Source organism: Lynx canadensis, chromosome C1 (genome assembly GCF_007474595.2).
Source record: "Lynx canadensis isolate LIC74 chromosome C1, mLynCan4.pri.v2, whole genome shotgun sequence".
In the NCBI taxonomy this organism is placed as follows: domain Eukaryota; kingdom Metazoa; phylum Chordata; class Mammalia; order Carnivora; family Felidae; genus Lynx; species Lynx canadensis.
Window position 1 is genome coordinate 17,398,034 of NC_044310.1, and position 24,239 is coordinate 17,422,272.

Consider the following 24,239-nt stretch of genomic DNA (forward strand, 5'->3'; position numbering starts at 1 on the left):
CCTCAGTTAACAGATGGGGAAACTGGGCTGGACAGAGTCAGGTAGTAAGTCAGGGATGGAGGAGAGGTGACCAGCACTAGGCATTTAGACATGTGCGCAGGCCAGTGTGGGCTTTGGAGCTGAGCAGAGCACATTTTGGGTTTGTCACATAACCACATTCGGGCTAGTTGCTCAACCTCTTTGAGCCTTGGTTCTCCCTCCTTACAAAAGCCTCACGAGATTGTTGAGGTGGAGAGGTGACACATGTAAGAGTGGCAGAGCTGGGGTCACCCACCTAGAAGGCAAGGAGCCTTTCTTCCAGCCCTGTGTGGTGCTGCCTCTTAATCTCTACTTAACCCAGTGGGTTTATTTATTTATAATTTAATCAATCTGGACTTAATCCAATCAGTGTATCTCTTATCCTCCCTTCTTCCTTTTCTCTCTCGTTACTGTCTAGTACTGTCAGTTCCAGGCTCACTGCCCTTGGCTCACAGGTTTTCAAACAACTTCCTTTGAAGGGCGTTCTCAGCGAAGACCACAACCACATTCTAAGTTTTGGGGGCTGGGGGCATAGGGTAATCAATGTCCTCATCTTGTGAAATGTATAGTGAGGATTAATTAAGATACATTATTGGTTGATAGCACTCTGCCAGGGTGGTGTTCACGCACAATCTCATTTAATCCACACAACGGTGTTGCCAGGCAGATCTTCATTCAATTCTGTCGATACTTATTAGTGCCTGCTACGTTCTAGATACTGTTTATCCACAGTGGTGCCTCATGGAGCTTACATAATGGGAAGAGATTATAAAAACATGAACCACTAAATAAGGTCATTTCAGATTGTGATAAAAGCTACAGCAAAAAATAAAATAAAGGGCTAAGAGAGGGCATTTAGGTCACTACCTAGATACAAGTCTAACAAATTCATATAATGTAAACATACCAAAGTATAACTTGTTACTTAGAAATTTTTATGGTAGCTTCTTTTCCTGGTAAATACAGATTCCCAGTGGGCTGCTGTCCACGGGCATTAGAGAAGGCTGCAGTCAGCTCTCGTTAGGACAAAGGGCCTCCAATTTTCTAGGCCCGGTATTCTTAAATTGTTAGTGGAGAGTTAATCCACCTTCCCGGCAGTCTATGAGAGGTGTGGATTTCGATCTCAGACCTTCCCTGGATCTAGGAGTCTCTGCTTGCATTGCGATATTGAGGAGGGTGAACCCAGCCTGCGAACCAAGAAGATGCCATCCCTAAGTAAATAACCAACTGAGCAGTTTGAAGGATGTGAAACAAAGATGAATGTAGTCAATTCAGAAAAAATGAGCCCATTGGGGAAGAGACAGTGGCTACAGCTGGCAGAACGAAACTGCCCAGATGGAGGGTTTTATATTCTCCTTTACAGCAGAACACAATATTCTCTTTACCAAGGCAATGATTTTTTCCTAATAATTGCTGCTAAAAAAAAAAAAAGAAAGAAAAAAAGCCCTACTTTATGTCAGTTGCTTAACATATTAATAAGCTTCGCAAGAAATCTGTAAAGTAGGAGGAAACCATTTCAGCCAGTGTAAGTAACTGGGTCAGGAGCCTCCATTAGCATTGGGACAGCTGGGGTGGGACTCAGGTGGTCACTGAGTCTCAACCCTGCGTCCTTTACACCCGCCATCCAACCAACCTCAGATGCCACCTACTTAGTGAGATAGAGAAGTGACAGAGCACAGGCCAGGAGAGGTCCAAGACGGAGGCCCTCCATCCACCAGTATTCCTTCTCAGCACACTGTTCAAGCCCGTGGAACCTCACCTGAGTCATTCCACGGAAGGCAAGGACTCCTTTTCTGCGATTGAGGACAAGATGGTTGGTCGTTTTTTATTCTTTTGCTTGTTTTTCCAGTGTGTTAAGTGACTGGAGTACCAATCAGCCTGAGATTGCCCTTTTCCAAAATTAAAATATCTTTAAGCTATTTTCGCGAGTGGGGCACCAGCCTGGCTCAGCCAGTAGAGTGTGCGACCTCTTGATCGCGGGGTTGTAAGTTCAAGCCCCACGTTGGGTGTAGAGGTTACTTAAAAACAATAAAATCTGTTAAAATCAGAAGTTATTTTCATTATAAAAATAGAACCATACTTGATTGTAAAAACTCAAAAGTGTGCCTAGCAGAAGACTCCATCTTGTCTCTCCCAGCAGAGCCTTAAATTGCCTTCTGACCAGAAGAAGATAGATCTTTTAATTCCTTTCACAGGGGGGCGCAGATAAGAGATAAGAAAGCTAGGAACTCCCCCTCAAGTTTTCAGATGATAATCTGGGCTGGCCTGAAGTTATTAATAAGTGTCCAGTTTCAACAGACCCTTTATGGGATGTCACCTGTGTGCTAGGTGTCGCTGATCCAAGATGGACAAAATAGCCTCTGACCTTAGGGAACTCCTTCTGGGTGTGAAACACCCTGTTGTAAACCAAGGATTACAAATGGTAATCCCTAGTGAACATACAGAGAATCCCATTTTTAGAGCCGGTTAAAAACTTTCTTTTACATCCGAAGGACACAGAATTGACTGATCAGAGAAGTGTTCATTTAGCCAAGTGTGAGAGTTCTTTACTGTGCAGGTAAGCCTGACTCGGGCTGACATAGACACAGAGGGGGCAGAGAGTGGGATGCACCCCTCTCCAGCAATCCTTAGCGGTGTGTCTTGTTTCTTTTCTGTCTGGTTGTTGAGATCTCCCTAGGTAACATGCGCAGTATGTTCCATGTGCCCCGAGTATATGCCAGGTCGGTTAGTCAGCAATTCTGCTTCAAGAATCGGCCTGTTTCCATTACACCATTACATTCAAAATGGAAGGAATTTAAAATGTAAAGCATTTGCTGTGGTGAGGAGGGAGACTCTAGGGCCAGGACCAGAATCCAAGTCTCCTCACCAGTTTAATGCCTTTTTTCTGTTACAGTCCACGGTTGAGTCTTAGGGCACCAAGTGGGTGGTCATTAATCTTGTATGGACTTTTTTTTTTCTTTTTATGTTATTTATTTTTGAGAGACAGAGACAGAGCCTGAGTGGGGGAGGGGCAGAGACAGAGGGAGACACAGAGTACAAAGCAGGCTCCAGGCTCCAAGCTGGTCAGCACAGAGCCCCACGCGGGGCTCAAACTCACGAACTGTGAGATCATGACCTGAGCCGAAGTCAGACGCTCAACCGACTGAGCCACCCAGGAGCCCCTTGTATGGACTTTTTATACAGTGCTGATGATATCACCTGTATTGTGCTGGGCAGCAGAGATTTAAAGTTGGAGAGGTCGGTTACTGTGCTTGATAAATATCCCAGTGGCAAGATAGAAGAATAAATTGACAATCTATCTACACCCTGAAAAGGATCAGTTGTAAAGGGAGGGACACCAAGCTAAGTGGTGAGAGCACAGTAGGGAGGGCTTCTCAGCATAGTGAGTGAATGAAAGCTCATTTTCAGAATTTAGAATGAAAAAAATACACATATATATTTTTATATACATATTTTTATATTGTATTTTTATATGTATTTTATATGTATTTTTATATACATGTATATAATTTTACTCCTTTGTCCAGAGCTGAGAGATCTGGAAGAATCTCCAGGCTTTCCCACACTGGGTGAGAGGTCAGACTAAGTACATCGCCAAGTTACTATTGGAGATTGGATTAGGGACTAATCTGATCTAATTAAACAAGATGTAATCAATGCTGATATTTTTCGTTTTCAGCTGTTTCCCTGTTCTTTTTTTAAAAAATTTTTAATGTTTATTTTTGAGAGAGAGCACGAGTGGGGAAGGGGGGAGAGAGAGAGAGAGAGAGAGTAGAGAGAAAGAGACAGAATCCGAAGCAGGCTCCAGGCTCTGAGCTGTCAGCACAGAGCCCAACGGGGGGCTCCAGCCCACAAGCCACGAGATCATGATGTAGCTGAAGTCGGACGCTTAACCGACTGAGCCACCCAGGCGCCCGTCTTTGTTCTTTTGTTAGTGATTATAATTTAGTGCTTCTAGGATGGTGTCTTGGGCGGGTCTGATTCAGGCCCTACTCGCTTCAGAGGAAACAGCCTTTCATCCATTCATTCAGGATGTATTTACGTGGTGCCTATAGGACCTCAAGTAGCTGAGTTGTTTTGACTTCACACATCCCTTTCTCCCTGTGGCCCGCAATTCCTCGATCTGCTCAGAGACGTGCCCTCACGGTTGACCCAAACCATTCAGGTTACATTCCAGCTTCATCTCTTGCCTGTTGTGTGACCACATGCGGGTTAATTTGGTTTCCCTGAGCCTGTTCCCTCATCTGTAAAATGGGGTTGCGCTGAGGGTGAAATTAAGGTAGCCCGACGGAGCACTGGCACCCAGCGCGCTCCCCCCGGAGTGGCTGCCCTTCGGCTCGGCGGACTCCCTGTGGGCCGGCCCGGAACCGCTGACAGGTGTGAATCGGGGCGTGGCTCACGGCCCGGGGGCGTGGCGAGGGTGGCCCTTAAAGGCAGGGTCGGCGCGGGGGCTGCGTTCCGCGGTGCCCGGACGGCGGAGAGGTCGGTCGGCCGTGGGCTCCGCGCGCCGAGGACCCGAGCGGCGTTACCGGGCCCACGCGGCCCAGCTGCCCGCACGCGGCCGCCGAGCCGGAGCTGGGGGCCCGGCCGGCCCTGGGGCGGGGCCTGCAGCCGGCCGGCCCCCCCTTCCCCCCCCTTCCCCCCCCCCCGCTCGCCACCGCCGCCGCCGCCGCCGCCGCCGCCGCCGCCGAGGCCCGGAAGGGGCCAGTCGTCCGTCTCCGCCGGGATGCACGGAGGGCGGAGCTGCGGCCCGAGACGCGACGCGAGCCCAGTTCCGGCGAGGAGGCCGCGCCAGTGACAGCGATGGCGGCGGAGTCGGCGCTCCAAGTTGTGGAGAAGCTGCAGGCGCGCCTGGCCGCGAACCCGGACCCGAAGAAGGTGAGCGAGCGGGCAGCGCGGGGGGCGGGCGCTGGGCGCGGCGCGCGGCCCGGTAACGGTCGGGGCCCGGGCGCGGCCCCTTCCCGATCGGCCGGGGCCGCGGGGGCTCGGACCCGGGGCCAGGCCCCTCCGGGGGCTGCGGCCTGGGTCGGGAAGTTCGCGGCCATTGGCCGCTGCCCACGCGGAGGGCGGGGGGCGCACGGAGGGCGCGGGGCCTCTGCCGGCCGGGGCTCCCTCCCCACCCCACCCCCGCTCCCCCCCCCTCCCCCCCCCCTGCTCCCGGCGTCCCCCGCCTCCCGGGCCCGGGACGGGGGCGCCCGCGGGCTCCGGGCGGCAGGGGCGCGCTCCTGGCGGACGCGGCGAGCGGCCGGGGCCCCCCGGAGCCGCATCCGGAGGCGGCCCGGGCCAGCTTTCCCCCGCGGGGCGAGCTCGCTGGAGCTGGCCCTCTCGCTGCGAAAATGTGTGCGATGGCTCAGTGTCTTCGGACGTTTGTCCGGAGGGAGGAGGAGCCGGTTCTGCTGGCTCCGTGGCGTCTGGGCTCGGTGTGGGGTCCTGCGTCTCTCAGAGACGTTCGTACGGCTCTCCGGCTTGATGCGAGAACGCGGACCTTTTCGCTTTCTCAGTAAATCCTTTCAGAACAAAACAAAATAAACCTCGCGTCCCCTAGCTGCAGGTACGCCTAAGAACTTGGTTGCAATTGGAACAAACCAAAAAAAAAAAAAAAAAAAAAAAAAAAAAAAAAAAAAGGTTAGGAGTTAGCAGCTCGTTTCCTTCTGGCCTTGATGGAAAGGTAAGAGCCACCTTTCCTCGTTGCTGTGCACGATGGGCAACCATTTTTAATTGCACTCAGCGAGTTTTCAGGGGTTTGTTTTGTTTTTAGACACTTTTCTTAAGTTAAATGCATTCCTCCCACTCTCTCGACTTTATCCCGCTTCTCAGAGTCTGGGACAGTGTCTGGATGTTAGAATTTTTTGAAAACTGAACTCCACTGATGAAAACACTTAGGTGTCAGATGTTCCCCCTGAGCACTCTGGCTGGAGTGTGCAGGTCCTGAGTTGGATCTCTGAGCCCCAGAGTGCCTTTTGAAGACCGAGTAATGGAGGAAAGGAGTGGAGATGAAGTGGCCGTAACGTGTGGGTTCTAATCCATTTCCCAGCCATGGACACTGGGGACTTCTTTGCCGAGTCTGTTTGCTCACCTGCTTCCTAGGACTCCACTCAGGGGGGGGAAGGCCAGTCTTATAGGAAGTGCTCGGTAGGTCTTAGTCACCACTCTACAGATTGATTGTTTTTGAAGGACTCCTTTCTCTTCGCCTTGTTTCGAGCCTGGCGCCTGGCCGAGGTGGCTTTTTTTCTCCACTTCTGAAAGCTGTACGCTGCAGCTCACCATCAGGCCACTCTTTAACTTCTTATGCATACCTGGCTCAAAGAGGTATGGCTCAGGAAGCCATCTTAGTTTTGAATCTGTGAAAACGTAAATGCTTTCAGTTTATGGTATATATTCTGTTGCAGCTTCAGTTCCTAGTGGCCAGACGTATTTACAAGTTTCTTTTTACAATAACCCTTTGTGGACATCTAATAAGTGGTCGTTATTTCCGAGCACTAGCTGGTTTTCCTGAACACTGTAGGTTTGTGACTGATGTTTAAAACCTTAAAGCAGTATTATGTTCTACCCCCTCCCTGCCAGTTTGGTCTTTATTACTATAAGGTTCAAAAAAAAAAAAAAAAAAGTGCCAGGTAGTATCCATAGTCCTTTTCCACTGGAATTTAAATTTTGAAGTAGCTCTTCTAGTAGTCGGTGTGCATGAAATTTCAAATTAGGAAAAGGTTTGTTGGTGTCTCATCCTACTTGAATTATTAGTGACTATCGTGAGTATTTGGGCTTTCACTTCCCAGATCGCAGATCATCCAGAGCTCCTGGTTTTGCATTATGAAGATGAGAAAATGTTGGGAGATCCTTTTTGCAAAGGACACAATAGTTGGCATTCAGAAATGAGCTAACTGCAGAGGGGAAAACTGCAAGCTGGCACACTGGCCTTCTCAGCCTTCTGTTAACCCAACAAGCTCCCACAGGTTGTTCTTGAAATTGCAAGATGATTATATAGCAGTATTGACTTTGCAGCTAACTCGCATTTTCAAACCATTATTAGCCAAAGGGTTGATTCCAGACCTATGTTCATGGATTTACTCCTATTAAACGTAGGTGTTTAACTGTAACTTTGTTTTCTGCTTTAAGTCTATCAGTGATGTGGGCTTACTTGAGGAAAAGGTATCAGGTCAGGGTCACTTGGCTCCTACCATTTAATTGGAAACAAGTTTTCAGGAGTGGTAAAGTTACCTGTCCTGTGTTACATTTTGAATGTGAAAACTACGGAGAACACAGATAGCAAGTGGAGAACAAGGGGTCAACATCACGAACATCTTTTTGCTCTTTGGGTTGAAGGGGTGTGCAAAGGACAGCTGAGATTCCTAAGCGTGTACTGTGCAAATGTTTGGCGTTTCTCAATGAGCTATTATCAGTTCTTGCAAACTCTGCAGTTGGTCCCTTGGTTTGATAACAGCAAGTTTCCACCTACCTGAGGATGCCCAAAGTGCTTTTACCTTGGTACTGCTTTGTTCTTTCTTGAACCTCATTGAAAATAGAAGGGCTCTGGAGCCCTTTTTCTCTTATGGTGCACGCAGTCACTTTGAAAATCCCAGGGTTTTAGTTTTGTCTGCTTTCAAGTCACCCCTGCTAACCCAAAGCAAAGCAGAAAGGCAGCATTTACACTTCACAATTAGTGTTAGGCTTTGAGATGAACACTCCCTCAGTGACTTCTGGCCCCATCTGTATGTGTTGGCTTTGTAGAGGTCCTGGACTCCCTGTGGTGACCTCCTTTACTCTGTGAACTTTAAACTGTCTGACAAGGTAATACTGAGGACGAGCTCTTCAGCTTTGTTTCCAGGCACATAAGCTCCTGTTCTATTTTCTTATTTTCTAAGGACAGTGTCATTGTGTTGGATGTTTCTCCTGTCTTTGTAGTTCATGCTTTTGTAGACACACTTGACTTACTAGCTCATTAGGCAAGGGACCTAACCTTACTGGACTGCTTCAGTATCTAAAATGGGGAGAAAAGTATCCACTTCATAGAGTTGGTTAACGAAGATGAAATGCAGTAACACATGTAAGAACTTACTAGCATAGTAGCGGACACACAATAGATGGTCTATAAATATCTTCCAGGGAATGGCATTAGGGGAGACAACCCATTTTTAACCTCTACGATGACCCTGAATTTCCCTTTAAGAAATGGAATTAGCATTAATCTTTGCACCCATAGCTTGGGTGACCAGAAACACACGTAAACTTTATCCTGAGTTGGATGGATGATGGTGGTAATCAAATTTGAAGTGGAGAATAATTTTCATTCAGCTATGAAGGTGAAACTCCCTAGATACATCCCTTGGCTTCTCATTTATTCCCAGCCAAACAAGATTATCACTGGTGATCCAGTTGCTCTGCCTAGAGACTGAGTTGAGTAATTATTGAAGTCGAATGACCGGAAGAACATACTTTCTCCTACACCTAATAGCAGTATGGCATACCAATCACAGACTGGTTTACACAGGGAAAAGGCAGATCTACCTGATGCTGAAATGTGAAGGTAGTCACAGTTACTATTTTTGTACATTGCAGCACCCCTTGAAGGCTAAGTGTGTTTTATATCCATATACACGTGTCCTAGAAAGAGGTATAGCAAATCATAACTTAGGGTACAAATGGAGTAAGTAGGAATTAGCTGGGGACTCTCTGGTTGACGATCAAGGGGAGACATTGAAAGAGCTGTCAGTTGATGAATGAAATGATTAATGATAAGCATTAAAAAAAAAAAAACATTTATGGAGCTCTTATGGTGGAAAGGGGGCAGATCTTGTTATCTGATGCTGAAATGTAAGGGGTAGTCACTGTTACTATTCCAGGCACTGTGGCCCAGGACTGCACATGGTTTGTCTCTGAGAATCCTCACAGCTTGTAACGTTGTAAAGAGACAGGATCAGTTCCTTTTTTGCAGATGAAGTAACTGAGGTTCAAGAAGGTTAATGACTTGCACAAGATCGCCCAGCAGGGCGATGACAGGGCCAAACTGAAGCGTGTCCCCAACTCCGGAACTCTGTCTCAACAGCTCTGCTATCCTGATTTTGACCTAGTTTTAGGACTACAGAAAGGAAATGTGGCCAAACCCAGATCAGTTTTCTAATCTACCCAGACATTTTGTGTTCACCATTTGCACCAGCAAAGCTCTGATTCTGGCAACTTGACGCAGGTCTTGAAATTCCCACTTGTATCAAAAAAAACAATTCTGTTAAACTGTGACTCTTCCTGGAAACATGATACCCTTTTCCTGGAGAAACCTCTTCTCCTCCTTACTTTCCTTTGTGCTGGGTTCATGGGTAATTTCCCTAAATTGGTACCTTTCTCAGAAATTCTCTCTCAAAACTGGGGCAGTGATAGTTGTTGATTTTTGTTAGAGTTGGTAGGTCTGGTTCTCTTTAAGTCTTCTCTCACCTTGGTGTTGCACAGTAATTGAAAGCAGGCAATCTAAAGCCACAGACCTGCGTGTATCTGGCCCTTGTTGCATCCTGGGGCAAGTAACTTCACTTTCCTGAGCCTGTTTTCACACTTGTAAAATAGAGATAATAACCATACTTATTACTGTACAACACTTAGAACTCAATAAGCACTTAACTGTCAGATATTATCTTCCAGTGAGTGATTCTGATTTTATAGAAATTAATGTTTTTTTTATTCTCTCTACAGCTCTTGAAATATTTGAAGAAACTCTCCACCTTGCCTATCACAGTAGACATTCTTGCGGTAAGAACTGTTAGATATTATATAACTATATTCCATCCCCTTCCCACTGGGAGGGATTGTACAGTAAGGTTAAAAGCATGGGCTTTGAAAGTGAAAGAAGCCAGACACAAGGCCACATAATGTATGGTTCTATTTATGTGAAATGTCCAGAACAGGCAGATCCATAGGCCCGAAAGTAGGGAGGTGGAGGAAGTTGGGAGGAATGGGGTTTCTCTGTAGGTTTACGGAAATGTTCTGGAATCAGTGGTGATGGTTGTGCAGTATTGTGAGTGTTCTGGAAACCAACAGACCATACACTTTAAATGGTTAAAATGAGCTTTGCGCAGTGTGGCATTATCGTGGCCAATGAGGTTTACCCAAGGTACGATTATTGCTAATTGAAAAAAATAATAATAAAATGCAGAATTTTATCTTAGAATTTAAAAAAAAATTTAAAAGAACTTTGACTTTGGCATCAGTTAGTCTTGGATTCAGATCCACGTTCTAGGACTTCTGGCTAATAACTGGACAGATTCCTGCCTCACAGAGTTGTTTTAAGGACTCATTGAGACATTGTATGCGAAGCTCTTAGCTCAATGCCTGCCACCTGCCATAATCACTCTTGTTATTTATTGTTAAAGTTCTGGAAGTATTTTAATATATTGTTTTTTCTCTTTGAGTCGTGTGCTTTGCTACTGTGTGTCATTAGAGGTTTGAGGCATAGACACAAAGTAATTTTGTGTTGAGACTTGCAACATATGTTTAAGGAAGGAGTTTCTCAAAGCAAGAGGCCTTATTTCTTCAGAAAGTTGTGAGCCTAGTTCCACAACCCTCTAACAATTCTTCTGTCAAATTTGTAGGAGACCGGGGTTGGGAAAACAGTAAATAGTTTACGAAACATGAGCATGTCGGAAGCTTTGCCAGGGACCTAGTGGCCCAGTGGAAGAAGCTGGTTCCTGTGGAGCGGTAAGACGTTGATTACTCTGTAGGTTTGCTCAATCTCATGCTTCAATATGGTACCTAGAATGTTTACAGACAGGATACGTTTTATTATTCCTTCTCTGCCTTCTTATTTAAAACATTTATTTGGCCTTGATTATAAAATAATTCATGATCATTATAGGATTTTAGAAAATATTAAAAAAATGGAAATAAGAATGAAAATTTTTTGTAATTCTACCATCCGAACATAAGCATTATTAGTATTTTGATGTTTCTTTCTAACTCTTTTATTTTTAGAGAGAGAGTGTGTGATGCACACAGGGGAGAGGGGCAGAGTGAGAGGGAGGGAGAGAATCTCAAGCAGGCTTCACTTCACACTCATTGAAGAGCCCAACACAGGGCTTGATCTCAGAACGGTGAGATCATGACCTGAGTTGAAATTAAGAGCCAGACATTCCTCTCCCCTCTTTTTAAAAAATGTTTGTATACAGTGGGAACAAACTATATAAATAATGGCCTGCTCCCCTCCATTTTTTTTTTTAAGATTTCATTTTTAAGTAATCTACACCTGTCATGGGGCCTGAACTCACAAACCCTGAGATCAAAGAGTGGGCATCCTCCAACCAGCCAGGTGTCGCAATAGCACCTACCCCCATCTTTTTTTTTTTTTTTTTTTTTAAAGGTTGGTTTATGTATTTTGCATACTTCTGCACAGGTGAGCAGGGGAGGGGCAGAGAGAGAGAGAGAGAGAGAGAGAGAGAGAGAGAGAGAGTCCCAAGCAGGCTCTGTACTGTCAGCCCAGAGCCCGATGCGGGGCTCGATTCCATGAACCACAAGATCATGATCTGAGCCAAAATCAAGAGTCAGACCCTTAACCTGTGGAGCTACCCAGACGCCCCAGCCCCCTTTTTAACATAACAAGTTAAATTATCCCTGTTTTGAAAACTTCAAAGCATTTTCATGTCCCCAAGATATTGATCTTTGTATCCTGTACTTCAACGTATCGTTTTCCATCTGTTGCATATTTGAGTTTTCCCCAGTCTCACAACAGTGGAGCATCATCGAGCAGAATCCATTCTCCCTCTTCCCAAGACCTTGTTTCTAACTCTGCATCTGTTTCCATCTATTTTTGTGAGTTCAGGTTCTATGACTTTGTCCTCTGAACAAAGATTACACTGAGATTATATCTGCTTTATCTGCTTTTTTCTTTTATTCTAGAAACTCCGAGCCTGATGAACAGGACTTTGACAAGAGCAATTCCCGGAAGCGCCCCAGGGATGCTGTTCAGAAGGAGGAGACAGAGGGGGACTACCAGGAAAACTGGAAAGCCTCCAGTAGCCAATCCTATAGTCCTGACCACAGGCAGAAAAAACACAGGAAACTCTCGGAACCTGAGAGAACTCACAAAGTGTCTCACGTTCAAGAGAGGAGAGACGAGAGAAAGAGGTGCCATAGAGTTTCCCCCGTTTACTCTTCAGACCACGAATCTTCTGATTACGGCCATGTTCAGTCCCCTCCGTCATCTGCCAGTCCCCATCAAATGTCCACAGACCATTACAGATCCCCGGAGGAAGATCATGAGCCCTTTGTCCCACATCAGAAGCCTGGGAAAGGCCACAGTAATGCCTTTCAGGACAGACTGGGGGTCAGTCAGGACCGACACCTGGGGGATCCCCAGGGGAAAGGGGTTGTGAGTCAGAACAAGGAGCACAGATCTTCTTACAAGGAAAAACGTCCAGTGGATGCCAGGGGAGACGGGAAGGCGTCTTTGAGCAGAGAGAAATCACACAAGTCTGTCTCCAAAGAGGAAAACCGAAGGCCGCTCTCAGGGGATAGCACGAAGGAGAAACCACCCTCTAGTGTCAAGAAAGAGAAGGAGAAAGAGGGCAGCACCAAGAAGAAGTTTTTGCCCCCCTTGGAAGTTGCTTCAGACAACCACCTTAAAAACAAGCCAAAGCACAGAGACCCAGAGAAAACCAAATCGGACAAAAATAAGCAGAGTCTAGACAGCTTAGATGTAGGAAAGGGGGCGGGAGACCCGCTGCCCAAGGTGAAAGAGAGGGGTTCCAACAACCTAAAAACTTCAGAAGGAAGGGAAAACTTCTCATTCAGATAGAAAGTCAGTGGGCTCCCTCCCTAAGGTTGAGGAGGCGGATATGGATGATGAATTTGAGCAGCCCCTATGTCTTTTGAGTCCTACCTCAGCTACGACCAGCCCCGGAAGAAAAAGAAAAAAGATTGTGAAAGCCTCAGCCACGACTCTTGGAGAAAAAGGACTTAAAAAAAACTGATTCGAAAAGCACTAATAAAAACTTGGACTCCGTTCAGAAATTACCTAAGGTAATAAAACAAGTCCGAGAAGCTTCAGCCAGCTGAAGCCGATTCAGCCAAGCTGAAAAGGTAAGCCCTTCAGCCCCTGTGTGGCTCCCAGTCATCTGGCCCCGCACAGCCCCAGGACTTGTCTTGCCGCTGTCGTGCTTTGGCTGGCTTTTTCGTGGCCGGCCGTTTTCAGTTTGAAGTGATCGCCTCCAGGCCTTTGGGAGGTGCTGCCAGGTGTAGCTAGTACCCAAGACGAGCGTTTTCGGAGGTGTCCCGCTGTGCCGGGCCCATCCCGGTGTATCCTCCTGCCTTCGGTGGTGTCAGACCTGACCGACGGCCCTCTCCAGCCGGGTCCTGCTCGTGAAGTCGCCTGCCTGGTCAACCGCGGCTGGCGTCGGCCGAGGGCGGGGGAGCTGTGCTTTTCCAGCGGGCTGTGCCAGTTACTGGTGTTCTCGCCGCAGGTCCCCGCTGATGCATTGCCCGTGTTGCCAGACCTCCCGTTACCGTGATCCAGGCCATTACCGGCCGCTTCCTACCTGGAATTGATGTCCTCCTTCCCACCAAAGCGAAAGGTAATTTTCTGCATTCTTTCTGAATGGAGCAAAGATTTTAAAAATTTGTTCACGATGTCATAAGATTTGGGTGAGCTTTCTAGTGTCCTAGGCTCTGGAGTTTGATGGCTTGGGTGTGAATCCCAGCTCTGGCTTCACGTTCTATGAACTTGGGTAATCATTTCCTTGGACTTCAGTCTCATGCTCCATAAGTGGACCTGATAATGGTGTCTGACTTACTGAGTGGATTAAAAATGATAATGCTGGTAAAGCTCTTAACTCTGGGTTTTTTCCACATGGTGAATGTTCAGTAAATCTTTGCTGCGCGGTTACTAGCTACCCTTCATACGTTGTACGTGAGCTTTTTATCTTTAAAAAAAAAAAAAAAAAAGGTCTAGTTTTAATAGCAGAAGAATTAGAAGCCACATAAGGGTCCCTCAGCAAGAGACAAATCACATGAACCGTGGTCACGCACACAGTGGCCTCCTGTACAGCTGTAAAAAATGTGGGAAGGTCTGTGTCTGACATAGGATGATTTCTAAAACGTGGCAAATGAAAAAAGTTGATAGTGGGGGTTTTTTAATCGGTGAAAAAGGAATGAAATACGTATTTACTTATTTTTGCATAGACTCGCTAGAAGAATACACACCAAAAAACCGGTAGCCCTGGTGGCCTTTGGGAAAGGGCAGTGGGAGGCTGAGGAGGGGGGAGAGAAGGAGAGCTTTCCCTGCACAGCTTAATGCCCTGTGTGACGCGCGGTCCTGTTGTCCTTGCCCTGCAGCACTGTCTTCACCCCAGGAAGAGGAAGAAGCTGGATTCACCGGACGGAGAATGAATTCCAAGATGCAGGTGTATTCTGGCTCCAAGTGTGCCTATCTCCCCAAAATGATGACCTTGCACCAGCAGTGCATCCGGGTACTTAAAAACAACATCGATTGTAAGTCCCACGCTTTTCTCTTGCTCTTAACCCCGTTGTGGCCTTGGCGGGGCCGGCCAATATTCGACACTTCCACCTTTGATTCTCTGCAGCGATCTTTGAAGTGGGAGGGCTCCCGTATTCGTCCTCGAACCCGTTTTGGAGAGGTGTACGCCTGATCAACTGTACCGCATAGAGGAATGCAATCACGTGAGTATCCTGTTTGGGTGCAGAGAGGGCCCTCGTCGGGCTCGCGTCTCCAGAAGTAGCTTGTCTCTGAATCCGTAGTGGGTGAAGGGCGGTGGCACGGGTCGGTTCACTGTTGTGGGCCTGTTGGTTTGCCCGTGGGCCTGTAAACGTGCGTGTTTTTAGCACCTGCTCTGGCTTCAAAGTGAGCTTCAAAAGGGACCGGGAAAACGTTACCCACCCTCTCCTTAGCTCGCCTGGTCACAGGTCAAGGGAGAATTCTGGCAGCTCGGCCTCTGGGATCCAGGGCAGGGACAGAGCTTTGTTTTCGACACTCGGTGTCTGGTGAATATAGAAGAGCACAGGTCGGCTGGGTGTGTCCCAGAGGCGTCCACGTCTGTCCAAATATCTTTCCTGTAACGCCGGGACATAAAGGTCATTCGATCACATTAGCTGGCTGTCTCTAATTCTGAACCCTTGCGGGTGACGGTTGCAGGGAGTGCCGGGGAAGTGCCTGGATGTGACTTCATGCCAGGTCTACCTGTCACTGGTTTCCTTAAAGGAAAAGACTAATCTTTTTCTTCCTTTTTAAAGTTGATTTAGTTATTTTGAGAGAGAGAGCATGAGCATGAGCTTGAGCACGAGCTGGGGAGGGGCAGGGGCAGAGGGGGAAAGAGAGTTCCAGGCTGGCTCCACACTGTCAGCGCAGAGCCAACATGGGGCTCAAACCCACAAACCATGAGCTTCTGACCTGAGCCAAATCAAGAGTCAGATGCTTAAGCGACTGAGCCACCCAGGAGCCCAGAAAAAGACTGATCTTAAGCTAGTTTCTGTGTTGTCTTCTCTCCTAGTCCCACAACCCCCCAAAGCAGCTCGTACAGTGCCTTGCACTTAACATTTTTAAGTTTATTTGAGGTGGGGGGGGGGGGGTTGGGCAGAGAGTAGGGGGAGAGAATCCTAGCAGGCTCTTGCTGTCAGCACAGACGCTTAACCACCTGGGTTAACCCAGATGCCCCCTTAACGTGTTTTTAATATAGTGATTTTTTTTTTGTTTTCTAGAATTGTGGTATTTTAATATACTACTACTACTACAAGGACCAAAAAAAATCATTAGGAGGAAAGTGGTCAGCTTGAGGTGATGAAGGATGGAAAAGAAGTCTGTCAGAGTGCTTACATATAAATGATGCCCTGGTTCTGATTTTAGGTATTAATTGAGGAAACAGATCAATTATGGAAAGTTCATTGTCACCGAGACTTTAAGGAAGAAAGGCCGGAAGAGTATGAGTCGTGGCGGGAGATGTACCTGCGGCTTCAGGATGCCCGGGAGCAGCGGCTACGAGTACTGACAAAGAATATCAGATCTGCACATGCCAATAAGCCCAAAGGTAAAGGGGGGCGAGGGGGTGGCAGGGAGCCGAGCAGGATGAGGTGATCTGGCGAAACAGTGAGCCCTGTCCTCTGATCGACAGCAGGGCCTTGGTGGGCTGGGCTCATGTAGCCTCTGGCTCCTGTATCTGGCCTGCTTTTGCAGAAGGGGCGCAGGGATGGAGTGTGTCTTCGGTCAGTACACTTACTGCCTACAGGGGTTTTCAGCGTTGATAATCTCCTAGCTTTGGGAGCACCTGGGAGGGTTTTGTCTCTTACCAGGGTACATTATTAAAAGAACAGTAGCGTCTCTGCTCAAAAAGGCAGGTATCGATCTCCCTATTTCTCTACAGGCCGGCAGGCAAAGATGGCCTTTGTCAACTCTGTGGCCAAGCCCCCACGTGATGTTCGGCGGAGACAGGAGAAGTTTGGAACCGGAGGAGCAGCTGTGCCTGAGAAAATTAGGTGAGCTCTGCACCTCCAGGGTCTCCTTGCGCCCGCAGAAAAGAACCCCGGGAGCTTGTTACCCAACCCTCCGAGGCAGCCCAGGGGCAGGAAGCAGTTCGCTTTTGGGGTGAGAGCATGGCAGTGCAGGTCAAGGGTTCTGGAGGCCGACCTTGACCAGCTCAGCACGTGCCCTCCCCGAGCCACCACTTCCGTGACTACAGCGTAGGTGGACAATTATTCCTGCCTCTCAGGGGGTCAAGAGTCAATGGAGAACAGGACCTGGCTTCTGGGAGATACTCCCTCATGCTTTCCCCTTTCCCCATTTAAACCAACGGCGGCTGGGACACCTCGCTGGGTCAGTCAGTGGGGCATGCAACTCTTGACCTTGGGGTTGTTTGAGCCCCATGTTGAGGGTAGAGATTACTTTTTTAAAAACTAAAAAAAATAAACAAACCATGCTGCTGTGATGACTATATAATCTAAGTCACATTAGCATTTGAAAAATACGGATTCACACCTAAAGGGTGAAAATTGAGTTGAGATGATCATTCATTCTGAAGGGCTAAACTCTGTCGTCTCTGTGTCATCACCAGGATCTCGGGTGCTCGCGTCCACTGGTCAGAGCCACAAAACTGGGTCTTCCTCAGAGAGGCCAGCTTCAGGCTGTCGGTGCTGAGGGCAGATCCGTCACACTAAGGACTAACTAACTAGCTTGCTCTGTGTTGCAGGATTAAGCCGGCCCCATACCCCACAGGAAACAGCCACACTCCGTCCGGCAGTGGCAGCAACAGCTTCAGCGCCAGCCCCGAGGAGCCCGCCTATGATGGTCCGAGCACCAGCGGTGCCCACTTGGCTCCCGTGCTCAGCACTGTTTCCTATGATCCTAGGAAACCGACTGTGAAGAGTAAGTGACTTGGGGTTCACGCCCAGATATTTCAAAATGGCATTTGAGCTCTGTAGCGTCTTTATCGTCGTATTACGCCGTGCGTGCCAGACGAGGCATACGTGCTCTGCGCATGGCTGGGCTCTATGTGGGTGCCTCCTTCCCCTGCTTTGGTTGCAGTGCACGAGTCCTCTTGCAAATAACGATTGCGGTGAATACTCATTTTGGCACGCCGCTTCGTTTACCTACGTGTAAACCTGTTTCTCCAGGCGGTTAACGTTTCTCCAGGGGTTCGTGACGGTTATAACTGCTTGTAGTCCGTCTTATTGAGGGTTTACGACCTATCATTCCAGCTTCTGAGTTTTGTGTTTTCATATCTAGTTGTGTGTATTTTATATTTTATTAAGTTTTACCATAGACTGTCCCCAGTATTCTAAGGGGGTGTCTGCCTGTTAAAAGCATGCTTCTGTAAGGGGCACCTGGGTGGCTCAGTTGGTTGAGCATCTGACTTCAGAAGCTCAGGTCACGATCTCATGGTTCGTGAGTTCAAGCCCCACACTGGGCTCGTCGCTGTCAGCTCGGAGCCCGCTTCAGATCCTCTGTCCCCCTCTCTCTCTATAACTGTCCTGCTCATGCTTTCTCTCTCTCAAAAATAAATTTTAAAAATGAGCATTTAAAATGCACAGCCCACTTCAGATCTTCTGTCTCCCTCTCTCTGTCCCTCTCCTATTCTCTTTCTCTGTCTCTCTCAAAAATAAACATTTAAAAAAGCATGCTTCTGGATTCGCTTCAAGACCCACGGGCAGGTAGAAGTGTTGGCAGAAGCTTCTGTGCTCAGGTTAAGCATCCAAGAGGGCAGGCCAGCCATCCACAGGTGATGTCTGCACTGAGCACATCTTAGACCTGTTGCTGCACTGGACAGATGGGAGTGAGAGGGGCTGCTTTTTGCTGGTTTGGATACTGGCGGCGGGGGGTGGTGGAACAGAGTAAAATTATGGCCCAGGCTGGCCTTTAGGTATTAAATTCCAGTCCTTCCGCTTACTGCACAACCAGGGGCAGGTCAGCCAGTCTCTTGGGAGGTTGGGGACGTGGTTGGAATTAGAGCTGGGGATCGGCAAGGGCCCGGCAGGTGCTCAGGAAGTGGAGCTGTTGTGGTGCTAGAAATCAGAAATGGTTACCGCTGTACCCATTCCTCTGGTAGTGCAGAGCCAAGAGCAGCAAGGCTTGGCCTTGATTGTGAACCACTCACAGTGTGTGTCTAAACTGCCACAATCTGAAACCACCGCCTTATTTCTCTTCCCACAGAAATCGCCCCAATGATGGCCAAGACGATTAAAGCTTTCAAGAACAGGTTTTCCCGACGATAAACTGAGGACTCACCTTGGAGATGAAATCTGGGGGAGGAGTACAAGGACAATGGGGGTTGGGGAATGGAACTTCCAGAGGAGACCAGAATCCTCTGCTCCGAGGAACCTTTTGGTCTCCGAATCCTGCACAGTCTGCAGGTGTGGGCACCTGTGAACCTGTGTGCCGCAGCCACTGCCTCCCTGCCCGGAGAACACTTCAGAATTCTGGAGAAGATGTGAAGCCTCAGTCTTACTGAGGATTTTAAGGTCAATTATACTTTTGTTGTTAATTAGCTTCTTTGTAAACCATAAGACATAGTTTTAATTAATAAATATTGCCCCCCGATTGTATTTATATTTCCCCCAGTTTTTTTTTTTTTTTTTTTTTTTCCTTTTTTTTTTTTTTTTTTTTTTTTAGGTCCTCTATCAAACACTTAGCCTTTTATTTTCAGGGTTCTTTATTACAGTTAGATAAAAACCTAGTGAAAGCCATTCCCCTGTCCCAGTTCAGCTCTCCTGAGTGGACCCTGGTCCAGAGGGAGGGCTGGGCATCCTCAGAGCCTGTGGCTGCCTGCTGCACGGAGGGTGAGGAACGGGTCCTGGGCTGCCCGCCCTAGAGGGCCGCCTCGACGTGGAGTGTTTGAGCTCCTCCTCGGAGGCCCTTCTCAGTGTTGCTTGAGTTCCTATGCAGGTGCATCTCTTTCTTCCTCATTAAATAGTATTTATTAAAGGAGGTTATTTGTAAAGGTCTCGAGTCTTTTCCCCAGCCTTTTTGCCAGTTCCCACTTTTTTGAGGCTCACTAGAGGACACAAACTTGGGGGATCAATTTGCACAGAACCCCAACATTTTTACAATTTCTGATTCAAAACTTTAGGGCTTTTTTCCCTCCCCTATCTTCCCTCCTCCCCGCTTGCAGGGGGGAGACACGAACACACGGCAGGGCTTTTTGTGCCCCCCCTTGCCCCCACCCGCCACAACTTCAGAGGTTGAAAAGCCAGCACTTTAATCTCGTGTTCCCTGTGAACTGCTAACAGAAGTGAGTGGTTTTAAAGGTTGTAATGCTGTGTTGGAAATGGGTTTTGTTTTTGCCTTTCTTTTAAAAGGTAAGATCATGTGATTGGGAGAGCACAGGAATTTGCTGTTTTGCAGAGAACTCTGCAGCTGAAGCACTCTCTACTTCTAGGGTGTTTAAGCCAGAATTTGGAGGGAACGGCCCACTTAGGCAAAGTGTCTGAGCTGTTAGTGTCAGGATGGGGGAGAACGCGGGGGACACCCATCAGGTCTGAGAAGGGAGGATCTCACTTGCAAGCTGACAGAGGAACGACATCACTTAGGAGGCCAGTGTCAGCGCTCTTCCTGGCTGCTGGAGAGCGCTGGTCTAGTAGGAACCCGCTTGGTTGTGACCCAGGGGAAGCAGATGCTGTAAGTTTGAGGTGCCTGCCCTCCAGACACCCAACGGGTAGACTGAGGGCGTGGTTAGTAGGACAGCGTCAGGAGCTTGGCAGGCTCCCTCTTGACAAGCCCTCTCAGAGCCCAGAATATGGGGTCCACTGCTTTTAACCATCCCGGAGACCTCAGGCTAACTTTGAAGATTCCGGAGCCGGCAGAGAATCTGTGCAGCAGAAGCTGCGTTGTTCAGTGTGCGTTGCTGTGCAGGGTGCCTGTTGCAACAGGACACAAGGGTTGCCCTGTTTTAATTTGCTGTGTTTTTGAATTGGGGAAAACATGATTTCTCTTGATCGCTTGTATTGCATTCCACCCCCAGCCCGGGCCTGCTCCCCAAATCTGGTATTAGGAAGCCTCTTACCGAATGCCAAGTGAACATCTGGGTCAGGTGCCAGACATCTGTTGGCCTGGAGTAGCTTCCCGTAGGTGTCCACCAGCTTGAATTTGTCTCTTAGCCGCGTGTTCAAGTCTTTGTCATTGAAACCGGTGTTTCACACTGCAGATTCGGTTGTGTGTGATTTAATTTCCTCTGTTAGGAGTCTTTAGGCAGGGAGGAAGGAAAGGACATCTGTTTGTTCACGCCGACGTCACTACCCATTTTTAGCACATAAAGACTTTTGATCGGCCCTGTTTGCGTAGAGCCAGATCTTTCCCTCCTCCTCCTCCTCCAAGAGTGTCTGCATCAGGGATGTGACTTGGTGAGAAGCGTAAGGAGGGAAGAGAAAAAGCCGAATTTCTGAACAACCTTCTCACCTGGGTTATTGAAATGGCTGCAGAGCAGACACAAAACAGGATGATGTCGAACCTTTGGTCTCATTTGTGAAAACGTGTGCAATTTTGTTTCTCCTGCGCTACACTACATACGAATCGAATCACCAAATTACAAATGAGCCCTTTGTGATCCTTGGTGTCATGAGCAGTTTCTTCGGGCTTTCTCTTTCCGGGAAGTGGGAGGGAACAGAGCAAGGTGTCTGCCTGCTCTTCCTTTGTATTTTGGTCCCAAAATGTAAATACAATTTTCTATGTTACTTTTTTGTGGTAACTACCAAGATGAATATTTTAATTAGATAAGTTATATGAAAAGGAAGGACAATTCCATGTCTAAATAAAAAACAAAACAAAACTCCACGCGCTGTGGTCTTTTTTCCTTTCTCCCTTACCGTGTCCCAGAATGGCAGCTGGTCACCAGAGTGTGTGGTTCCCAGGCTGTGAGGCAGAGAGCTTAATCCCTGGCCTGGGCTTCGTCAAGGATGTTGGGTTTTAGGTCTGTAGCAAAGCAGGACTGGGGGATGGGAATTGAGGGTAAAGAACCCCTGAACAGAGGGAGGAAACTCAGATGAAAACAAGCACCTTGCAGGTACCAGACACTGTCCCTTGTCATCCTGAGACTGAGAGATTAACCCCTTATTACAGCCAGAAACTGAGGCTCAAGGATGAAATCACGCAGCCAACCTGCAGCAAAGGAAAGGATTTGAAACCCAGATTCTCTGACTGTAAAGTGTATGCCACCCTACCTGTCAGTCGGTCACTGCGGGGTGGGAAGGACCGGGTTCGTCTCCTCCATCTTCCACTGACTTCCTAACGGGAGCATGATGACAACTTGTGCAGAAGGGTGGTGTCAGCAAAGACCTGATAAGCACCCGTGCCTTGGCCCTGGCTGAGCTGCGGGAGCCTCAGCGTCCGGACATCACTACCCATCACTACCCAGCGTCAGGAGCCAGGGCTCGGTCGGGTGCTTGTAGCTTGCGGCCCCTGCAGACACACGGGGCTGGATCTTGCATCAAACCTACAATCCCCCAGCGGCACACTGTTGTTACCCTTCTCTCCTGAAGAGGGCGTTGTTGGCGTGTGGGCTTACCTCTTCCCGGCCTTTACTGGATCGAATTCTCACTGTAGGAAGTTCTGTACATTAAACGATGGAACATGGGATCTGATGGATGACGACCCGGAGTTTGTAAGTTAGCCCTTTGTCCTTTACTCATTAATTCAGCATTTGCGGAGCCAGCACCCGGATTGGACCCTGGGATACACAGTGGCACACAAGTCTGGCACGCGCAGTCCGGTAAGAGTCACCGGGCCTACTGGGGATGCACCTGCCACGGGGGGCAGGCCCTGCTCTGACTCCTATACACTCGCTCGGTTACCACAATGATCTTTCATGGTAGGTGGTCAGGGGCCCATTTTTAAAATGAGAAGACTGAAGCACAGAGAAGGTGTGCAAGTTGACACAAGCATGAGCGGTAGTGAGCAGCGCTGTGTGTCGGCCTTTGTCCCAAGCACGTGTTGTCAGTGACATTTACCCATCTCCTATATAATCACACGTCCCCAGGTTGGGCCCTTGGAGCAAAGCTGACCTCCGATGCAAAAAGATCCCCTAACTGTTGCTAAGAATGATTTCTTCTCTTGGCTGCATGTAATTAATGCCCAAAAGAACCCTCTCGCTGGCTTATCACCTTGACAGATGTCCCCTTCACAGCCTATCTCCACTAGGGTTCTGCATCCACTTGAGTCTCTCTCAGATTATTTGGCTAAATGGTGAAACAGGCAGTTTGTCCTCACAGGCTCCTGGACTTCCCTTTCTGTGATGCCTACTCTTTTTACCCCTTTCAAAAACTTGGGTTGGAAAGTTCAGACATCAAAATTTAATACAGCTACACCTCTGTTTCTCAACTCTCAAACCTCTGGGGTTGGGGCCCCAGAGTGTGCATTAAAAGAAAAAAAAAGTAATTCTTAAATTTTTAAAAAATGTTTATTTATTTTTGAGAGAGAGAGAGACAGAGCGTGAGCGGGGGAGGGACAGAGAGAGAGGGAGACAGAATCCAAAGCAGGCTCCAGGCTCCGAGCTGTCACCACAGAGCCTGATGCAGAGCTGAAACCCACAAACCATGGGATCATGACCTGAGCTGAAGTCAGAAGCTTAACCGACTGAGCCACCCAGGCTCCCCAAACAACAAGTAATTCTTAAAATGTACATTATTAAAAAGTTTGAGAACTGCCCTGGCTAATTTGCCACAAGCTCTTTGCAGCTGGCCCACCGGTCAGAGCTGGGAAGCTTACACATCTGGTCACACAGTACACTTTGCCCCCGCTCCGTGTCCTTGAGTCAGACAGACACAGCCCTTACCTTCCTGGAGCTTCCATCTAGTAGAGGAAAACAGTAACCAGATAACTGTACAAATCATTGTTTAAAATACAGATTTCTCAGGGCGCTGGGTGGCTCAGTCGGACTTCGGCTCAGGTCACGATCTCATGGCTGGTGGGTTCGAGCCCCGCATCAGGCTCTGTGCTGACAGCTCAGAGCCTGGAGCCTGCTTCAGACTCTGTGTCTCCCTCTCTCTCTCTGCCCCTTCCCCACTCACACTCTGTCTCTCCATCTCTTAAAAATAAATAAACTTTAAAAAAAAATTTTTTTAAATACAGATTTCTGGGCCCCACGGCAGAAATCTGTTCAAATAGGTCAGAGGTAGGATCTGGAGATAAATACTTTTCATAGGCCTTCCCCAGTGAGTTTGATGAACAGCCTGGTTTGGGAATGCCTAGTGTAATGGAAAAACAATGCATGAGCTTTTAAAGGGAGTTAGGTCCAGGCTCAAATCCTGGCTCCACTATCCTTTAGCTTTGTGACACCTCTTTGACTCAGTTTCCTCACCTGTAAAATGGGAATGATCACACCCCATAGGAATTCTTGTAAGGATCCAATGAGAGAAAGGGAGCTCAATACGTTTTAATGTCCTTCCTTCATTCCCTCTAAATTTAGAATGAAAGGAAAAGCTTTATTTCTTATTGATGGGAACTGAAGCTTGAGGGTCACGAGCTGAGAACCACTTAGAGGTCAGCAAGTCCTTCCTCATCACCCAAATCCTAGTCGATGCTGCCTCAGACAGGGTTTTTCAACTTTTCTGTTTTCGGACTCCCATCTATTCTTTCAGGCCCTTATGCTATATAGCCCCTAACAGCCACGAAAAAGGCAGACTCTACCTAATTCCTTCTTGTCTCAGGAATCACAACTCACATGCCAGGAATTTGGCATAAGATGGTAGGAGGGGGGTGGGGAAACAGGAAATGAAAGCTATTTATAGCTCCACCTGCAGCTATGTCTTTGGAATTT

At 48.0% G+C, this 24,239-nt stretch overlaps 1 protein-coding gene and 1 non-coding gene across 2 annotated transcripts; both read left to right on the plus strand.

Annotated features, from left to right (window-relative positions):
* Positions 1–4,744: 4,744 nt before the first annotated feature.
* Positions 4,745–21,256, plus strand: ELOA (elongin A). The gene is given in 20 exon segments (XM_030324592.1): positions 4,745–4,769; positions 4,772–4,896; positions 9,694–9,750; positions 10,590–10,620; positions 10,623–10,695; positions 11,890–12,765; positions 12,767–12,849; positions 12,852–12,901; positions 12,903–12,947; positions 12,949–13,016; positions 13,018–13,075; positions 13,452–13,562; position 13,973; positions 14,323–14,478; positions 14,571–14,597; positions 14,600–14,667; positions 15,848–16,028; positions 16,362–16,473; positions 17,184–17,359; positions 18,644–21,256. Coding segments are annotated over 20 exon segments (2,385 nt in total). The 3' UTR covers positions 18,706–21,256.
* On the plus strand, positions 10,065–10,210 carry LOC115522484. The gene has a single exon (XR_003971397.1). It is a non-coding gene; the product is annotated as a U4 spliceosomal RNA (small nuclear RNA).
* Positions 21,257–24,239: the final 2,983 nt, after the last annotated feature.